An 8,683-nucleotide genomic window follows, 5' to 3' on the forward strand; every position below is an offset into this window, starting at 1 on the left:
GTTCAAGCAAGGGCCTCGGGTGGAAGGAACAGACGGGGGATGTTGGGGCGGGAGGGGCGTGGGGAATGGCCATCCAGCACAGAGGGGGAGCCACTCAGGGACCACAGGGGCGGGAACCCAGGTGGGGTGCAGATGGGGACTGAGGTCGGTGCGGGGGCTGGGGTCCCACGGGAGCGGGCCCCCCACCTCCCCAGGTCCACACCCGGCGCATCAAGAACCAAGACCAAGCAGACGACAGCCTGGACGGGGCCTCCAGGACGCAAGGCCGGCGCCCACCTTCCCCCACCCCGGCCTCCCGCCCGCCAGGCCAGCGGGTCATCCCGAGCCATCTCCAGAGCCTGCGGGCTGTTTACCAGCGACCGTGACAAAAGCCTTTTGTTACTCACTGGCAGTCGGAGGCCGAGGGCCGGTAGTAGAAGGGGGGCACTTTGGACTCGAATGTGGCTCTGGCGACATGGTTTCCGCGGGAGATCATGAACTGCAAGAGAGAGGGTGGGTCAGGGCCCCAGAGGCCAAGGCCGGCTCACCCCAGGGCCCTGGCAGCTCGGTGCCTGGAAAGGAATTAGCAAGGGTTAGGGGACCGCCCTTCCCCGCAGCTGGCTGGGGCCAGGTGCCTCCAGAACGGGGCCCTCCTTGGACGAAGGCCCTTGCCCCTGGCCTCACACGAGGCCTGGCTTGTCCACTCTGCCTGAGCGGCACAGAAGCAGCCCACGTTCCTGTAGGGCAGCCAGGCTGCAGAGACTAGGCATGCGACTGCAAGCTGTGAACAAGCTGGGGGGTGGGGGTGACGGGGAGCCTCTGGAGCAGTCGCCATGCAGGGCGTCCCGGGCCCAGAAACAGCACGTGCAAAGGCCCTGAGGTGGAGCGAGCTGGGCGTACTGGAGGAGATGCCCTGCCCTGGCCTGGCCGGTGTGGGCAGGGGGCCTGACCACAGGGGCCTCAAGAGCAGGGAGGGAGTGTGGGCTGCTGGTGCCCTAACCCCTCCCTCCAAGTCATCGCATTTGAGGACCGTCAGGCCGTGGATGTGGACGATCAATGGGGAAAAAATCGCAAACAATGAGATGCTTCAGCAAAAGGCTGGCACGAACTTAGAATCCTAAAAGCGATGGCTTTTCTATACAAAACACCGATCTGCTCAGAGGTCTAATAGGAGGAAAGGCCGCTGCTAAGAGCAGGTGGACAAAACACCTAAGAACTCTAATGAGGGCCACTCAGGCTCCATGAAGAAACTGTCCTGTGCTCCAGGGCAGCAAAAGCAACTCCAGAGACATACCAAGTTCGTGGTCAGGGAGACAGAAAGCGTGCTGTCTCCCTGTGTTGGTCTATTTTTAGCAATTCTCAAAAAAAGAAAACCAGGAATAGAATTTTCAAGAGCTATTAGCAAAGATTCTAAAGTTCATTTTAAAATTAACAAGCAAAAGCATCCTAGAAAATTCTGAAAATGAAGATGCTTCCAACCAGATATTCAAACCTGTTATAATGCTACTATGAGTCAAACAGTACTGACCAGAAAGCCTAAAAGGTCCAGAAACAGATCCAATAGGATCTAATATCCAGTATTAAACAGGTTTAGTAGGACAAGTGGTGTACAACAGTGGTAACATCTCAGATCGACGGGGGAAGTGCCCATTACTTGATGACCAGTAAGAAACTGGAAACTACTGGAGAAAAGGGGGTGTGCCTTTCAGCAAAGTAAACTCCAACTGTTAAAGACTGAATTTCCAAAGTTAGACAATACAAATATTAGATGAAGGGACTTCCCTGGCGGTCCAGTGGTTAAGGCTCCACGCTTCCACTGCAGGGGGGCACGAGTTCAACCCCTGGTCCGGGAACTAAGATCCCGCATGCCGTGCAGCGTGGCCAAAGGCAGATGAAAATCACGGGATGGTTTAAAAAATAATTTTAGGAAAATATGGAAGGAAATCTTCATGACTTTGGGTTAGGAGTGGTTTCGTAGAGGTGACACCAAAGGCACAAAAGAAAAAAAAATCAATGGAACTTCATCAAAATTAAAAACTTTTGTGTTTCTAAGGACACCACCAGGAAAATGAAAAGATTTATGAACCTTAAAAACACGAGGCTCAAAAAAAAAAAAAAAAAACACGAGGCTCATGAGAAACGGACACAAAATGCCACACAGCACAGGACTGCTTTTGTATGGAACATCCAGAACAGGCAAATCCGGAGACAGAAAAGCCAACTGGGGGTCTTAGGGGGAGGGGAGCGGCCACTAAGGGGGACGGGTCTCCCCTGCGGTGACGGAAATGTTCTGGAACTAGACGGAGGTGATGGTTGAACAAGATTGTGAATGTGCTTTCTTTCTTTTTTTTACTGCAGTGTAGTTGACATACAGTACTGGTTTCAGTTGTACGGCATAGTGGTTCGACATTTATACGCGTTACGAGATGACAAAGTTATTTCAACATTGTTGGCTGTACCCCCTGTGCTGTACGTTACATCCCGTGACTTTTTATCATATGACTGACGTTCATGCCTCTGAGTATCCTGCACCTACTTCTCCTGTCCCCCCTTCCCTTCCCTCTGGCAACAGTGGTTTGTTCTCTGTACCTATGAGTCTGTTTCTGTTTTTTAATATTTGTTGACTTTGTTTTCCAGATGCCACATGTAAGGGAGATCATACAGTATTTCTCTTTCTGTGTCTGACAGATTTCACTTAGCATAATACTACCCTCTAGGTCCATCCATGTTGTCGCAGATTGTAAAATATCACTCTTTTTTACAGCTGAGTAATATTCCATTGTATATATACACCACATCTTCCTTATCCATTCATCTGTAGGTTGCTTCCATATCTCGGTTATTGTAAATCACGCTGCAGTGAACACGGAGGTGCGTGTATCTTTTTGACTAAAAATGTTCTAGTAAACACCTAGGAGTGGGATTGCAGGATCATATGGTGGTTCTATTTTTAATTTTTGGAGGAACCTCCATACTGTTCTCTGTAGTGGCTGCACCAACTTACATTCCCACCACCAGTGTAGGAGGGTTCCCTCTTCTTTACATACTCTCCAGCATTTATTACTATTATTATTTTTTAATGAATTTACTTTACTTATTTACTTATTTATCTATCTATCTTTGGCTGCGTTGGGTCTTCACTGCTGCGCGTGGGCTCCCTCCAGCTGCGGCGAGCAGGGGCTACCCTTTGTTGCGGTGTGCGGGCTTCTCACTGTGGTGGCCTCTCCTGCCGCGGAGCACAGGCTCTAGAGTTACAAGCTCAGTAGTTGTGGCTCGCAGGCTCTAGAGTGCAGGCTCGGTAGTTGTGGCGCACGGGCTTAGCTGCTCTGCGGCATGTGGGATATTCCCGGACCAGGGCTTGAACCCATGTCCCCTGCATTGGCAGGTGGATTCTTAACCACTGCACCACCGGGGAAGTCCAGCATTTATCCAGCATTTATTACTTGTAGACTTTTTAACGATGGCCATTCTGACTGGCGTGAGGTGGTACGTCATTGCGGTTTTCATTTGCGTTTCTCTAATAATTAGTGACAGTGAGCGCCTTTGCATGTGCCTATTGGCCATATGTATGTCTTCTTTGAAAAAATGTCTGTTCAGGTCCTCTGCCCATTTTTAATTGGACAGTTTCTTTTTTTGATACTGAGCTGTATGAGTTCTTTGTATATTTTGTGTAATAACCCTTACTGCATAAATTGTTTGCAAATATCTTCTCCCGTTCGGTAGGCGGCTTTTGCACTTTGTTGACGGTCTCCTTCGCTGCGCGAAAGCTTTGAGTTGCTGTGGCCCCATTTGTTTATTCTTTGCTCTTGCTTCCCTTGCCTGAGAGGCAGATCCAGAACGACATCGCTAAGATGGGGGTCAGAGAGCATATACTGCCTGTGCTCTCTTCTAGGAGTTTTATGGTTTCAGGTCTTATCTTTAGGTCTTTAATCGATGGTTTCAGGTCTTACACTTAGGTCTTTATCCATTTTGAGTTTATTTTTCATATATGGTAAGACAAAGTGGTCCAAGTTTCATTCTTTTGCATGTGGCTGTCCAGTTTTCCCAACACCATTTATAGAAGAGACTCTCCCCCATTGTATGTTCCTGTCTCTGGATTATTCGCTTCATTTTTTAAACATTTATTTTATTGAGGACTTCCCTTGTGGCACAGTGGTTATGAATCCGCCTGCCAACGCAGGAGACACGGGTTCAAGCCCTGGTCCAGGAAGATCCCACGTGCCACGGAGCAACTGAGCCCGCGAGCCACAGCTACTGAGCCCATGCGCCTGGAGCCCATGCTCTGCAACAAGAGAAGCCACCACAATGAGAAGCCCACACACCACAAGGAAGAGTAGCCCCCGCTGGCCGCAACTAGAGAAAGCCTGCGCGCATCAACGAAGACCCAATGCTGCCAAAAATAAAATTTATTTTAAAAACTTATTTTATTGAAGTCTAGTTGATTTACGACGTTGTGTTAGTTTCTGCTGTAGAGCAAAGTGACTCAGTTGCACACATTATATATTCTTTCTTCTCCATTAGGTTTATCCCAGGATATTGAATAGAGTTCTGTGTGCTCGACAGTAGGACCTTGTTGTTTATCCATTTATACATATAGTTTACATCTGTTCATCCCAAACTCCCAGTCTATCCCTCCCCCACCTCCCCTCCCCTCCAGCAACCACGAGTCTGTTCTCTATGTCTGTGACTCTGTTTCTGTTTCATAGATAAGTTCATTTGTGTCATATTTCAGATTCCACATATAAGTGATATCATAAGGTATTTGTCTTTCTCCTTATGACTTACTTCGCTTGGTAGGATAATCTCTAGGTTCATCCATGTAGCTGTAAATGGCATTATTTCATTCTTTTTATGGCTGAGTAGTATTCCATTATATACATGTACCACTTTGTTCACTTTAAAATGAATTTTATGTTACATGAATTTCACCTCAGTAGTTGAAAAAATTACATAGCTCCTTAAGAATATAAACTGCACTTTTTGCATTTTAAAAATATTATTTTAGGGCTTTCCGGGTGGCACGGTGGTTGAGAGTCCACCTGCCGATGCAGGGGACGCGGGTTCGTGCCCCGGTCCGGGAGGATCCCACATGCCGCGGAGTGTCTGGGCCCGTGAGCCATGGCCGCTGAGCCTGCGCGTCCGGAGCCTGTGCTCCGCAACGGGAGAGGCCACAACAGTGAGAGGCCCGCGTACCGCAAAAAAAAAAAAAAATTTTAAAAGTAAAGTTAAAATACAACCAACAGGATGAGAAGAACTACTTGCAAATACTAAATCTGATGAGGGATTTGTGTCCCGAATACATAAAGAACTGAATAATAAAATCACCTAACTCAATAATAAACAGACAACCCATTTTTAAAACGGGCATAGGATTTGAATGGACATTTCTCCAAAGAAGATACACAAAAAGGGACTTCCCTGGTGGTGCAGTGGTTAAGAGTCTGCCTGCCAATGCAGGGGACACGGGTTCTATCCCTGGTCTGGGAAGATCCCGCATGCCGTGAGCAACTAGGCCCGTGAGCCACAGCTACTGAGCCTGCGCTCTAGAACCCGTGAGCCACAACTACAGAACCCACGTGCCACAACTACTGAAGCCCGCACGCCTAGAGCCCGTGCTCCACAACAAGAGAAACCACCACGATGAGAAGCCCGCACACCACAATGAAGAGTAGCCCCCGTTTGCCGCAGCTAGAGGGAGCCCGCGTGCAGCAACGAAGACCCAACACAGCCAAAAATAAATAAATAAATAAATAAATTTATTAAAAAAAAAAACCAGAAGACACACAAAAGGCCAAGAAGCACATGAAACGATGCTCAACGTTACGCATCGTTAGGGAAATGGGAACCAAAACCACAAGACCCCCGCCACGCACCCAGCAGGACGGCTGAGGTCAGACAGATGGCAGTGGGCGCTGGAGAGGACGCAGAGAAACTGGCATCCGCATGGATCGCTGGTGGGAATGGGCAGCTGTGCTGGGAAAGGCCTGGCAGATCCCCAAACATTAGACACAGAGCCACCGTAAGGCCCGGCAGCACCACTCCCTTCTGAGAGGACTGAAAGCACAGAAATATTCTGAGCAGCATTGTTCAGAAGAGCTGGGAAAACGAGACAACGCAGGTGTCCATCAGCTGGTGAACGGATCAACAAGATGTGGTCCATCCATGCGATGGAAATGACCTCGGCTGTAAAAAGAGATGAAGTGCCCCCACCTCGATGACGTAGATGAACCCTGAAAACATGGTGCTCAGTAAAAGACGACACAGGAGCCACACGTGGTGTGATTCCACTGACTCGAAGCGTCCGGATCAGGCAAATCCATCAAGACAGAAAGCAGGGGTCCTGCTCTCAGGAGGAGCTGGGGTGGGGAGAGTGCTGGGGGGTGGCGGCTAGTGGGTACAGGCTTATCTGGGGATATGAAAATATTCTGAAATTAGATCGTGGCAATGGTTGCACAGCCCTGAGAATTCATGAAAACTACTGAATTGTACACTTTAAAAGGGTGAGGTGTATGGTGTGTGAATGACAGAAATCAGGCTGTTCTGAGTAAAAATAATCTGAGGGTAGGGCAGGCCTATCTAAGTGTGCTGTAAATCCTAAAACCACAAAAAGGCAAGGTTGATAAATGTGATTACTTCAAAGTAAAAACGTTTCCACTGCAAAAACCACCATGAGCTGAGTCAAAAGACACCCTTGAGAACAGCGCCTTCACCTACCGTCTCTGAGGGCTGCAGCCCTCCCACGTAAAAACCCCCGAGAAAACGGAAGCATCTCACAGCAGCAGCCCAGGGCCCGGAAATTCACAGATGGCTCTGAAATGTCTCCTAAGACGCTGCACCTCACTCAAGAAGAGAAAAGACCCTACTGGGAACAAGGGTTCACCTCTCTGTCGGCAAAGACGGGCCCTGGGAGACAGGGGTCGGCAGGAACGCGGGCAAACGCTCTCACGCGTGAGGGCACAGGTGGCTAAGAGGGGAAGACTGGCAAAATCCTTAAAGCTAGTCACAGAGCCTCTGAACTCCCCTTCAAGGAATGTGAGCCCCGTCGCTGCCCCCGGCAGGAGGTGATGCTGCCGCTGGCCCGGTGGTCACGGTGGGAAGACCCCCTGCGCCCTTGTGTGCACGGAGGAGCCTGCTGGGTAAACTGGGACTCTCCAGGCAGGGGTGCGCTGGGCAGCCACGGCCTGAGACACATGGCCATCCCAGGGGCACCCGCGCTCCCCGGAGTCTGTGCACGCGGACACGGGGAAACGCCCCAGGGTCCGCCACTCGTGACCGTGGTCCATCCACACAGTGGGTGTCACCGGGCCTTTATAAAGCGGGGGAAGCGCTCGCGTGGTGGCTTAGGCCTGGGGGAGGGGTGGGAGCTGAGGGCTCGGGGTTCTTTCTGAAGTGATGAAAATGTTCTAAAATTGACTGTGGTGACGATTGCTCAACTCAGTGACTGTGCCATAAACCGCTGAATTGTGCTTCAAAGAGTGCGTTGTGTGCCTTGTGAATTATATTTCAATAAGCTTCTTTAAAGAAGATGCTATAGAAAAATACAAAGTTCAGGGGAAAAAACATGAAAAGAAACAAAAGGAAAAGGCACGGACGAGGGTCCCGGGCGCCTGGCCCACAGCCAGGGCCGAGCTCCCCGCATCACGGCCGCCCTCCCGGGAGCGGGCCTGGCTCACGCAGGCTCAGGACCCCCAGCCAACCACCAGCCCAGGGACTCACGGGCAGAGTGAGGGCAGGACCGGAGCCCGGAGGCCCGGCAGGCCCCCTTCCACACCGCCCCGCCCCACCTTGGGGCGGGGGTCCAGCGCCCTGCAGGCCAAGCCCTTCCAGCCCCTCTCAGCTCCCAGCGCCCCCGTCCCACGCCTGCACCACGGGCGCCAGCCCGGCCTCTCTTCGGACCTCACGAGCGTTCGCAGGTGGAAACCAGAGCTTTTCTGGTGGCACCCGTGTCCAGGACCCTCTCCCTCTCTCCTCACGAGACCCTGCAGGGCGTCAAGGCAGCCTCCGCCTCCACGGTCTGACCACTGGGGTGAGGGTGCCTCCAGCCACACGTGTGAATGTTCCACGTGCACAGGGCAGCTTCATTACCTGCAGACTGACTTGGCAGGAAGGCCTGGGTAGGCCCGGGACTCTGCATTTCTAACAAGCTCTGGGGAGGCTGCTGCCACCAAGGCTGCTTGGACAGCAGCAAACTGCTACTCCCGGAAGCAGGGGGAGCGCACAGGGAGCACCGAGCCTGGATCCCCAGCCCTGAGGCAGCCGCCAGCCAGGGAACCCCTCCTCTCGCTGGGTGGGCATGGTCACCACGCCCCCTGACCCCTGACCCTGGAGTCATATTTGAGGAGTTAGAGGCCCCGCCCCTCGGCCCCCACACATCCCCGTGCAGCCCCCGCCAGGGCTCAGGCCCCACCTGGGCAGCCTCACAGCCACAGCCCTCTGTCTGGAACTCACTACCCCAGGCTGTGCCCTGCTCTCACCTTCAGTCAGGCTGGGGGGCCCTGCCTGCCACCCCAGTCCAAGTCACCACCCCCTGCCCACCTGCAACCTGCATGTCCCCCTCTCTAAGGCCTTCTCCTGGGGCCAGCCACTCGCCAGGCCCCCCATGGCAATTGTGCAATAAACACGGGTCAGGTGGACGGATGGGTGGGTGGATGGATGGATGGGTGGGTAGGTGGGTGGACTGGTGAGTGGATGGGTGGGTGGGTGG

The 8,683-nt window shown here is 51.9% G+C and overlaps 1 protein-coding gene across 2 annotated transcripts in view; it reads right to left on the bottom strand.

Moving 5' to 3' along the window:
- ADAP1 (ArfGAP with dual PH domains 1) overlaps positions 1–8,683 on the bottom strand; it is a 63,034-nt gene that overhangs the window by 24,980 nt on the left and 29,371 nt on the right. For both annotated transcript variants that reach the window (XM_007467071.1, XM_007467070.1), the window contains exon 3: positions 387–478. In XM_007467071.1, the coding sequence (XP_007467133.1) occupies positions 387–478 (92 nt within the window). The remainder of the gene's footprint in view (positions 1–386; positions 479–8,683) is intronic.

This window comes from Lipotes vexillifer, unplaced genomic scaffold (genome assembly GCF_000442215.2).
Source record: "Lipotes vexillifer unplaced genomic scaffold, Lipotes_vexillifer_v1.1 scaffold1701, whole genome shotgun sequence".
Taxonomy (NCBI): Eukaryota; Metazoa; Chordata; class Mammalia; order Artiodactyla; family Lipotidae; genus Lipotes; species Lipotes vexillifer.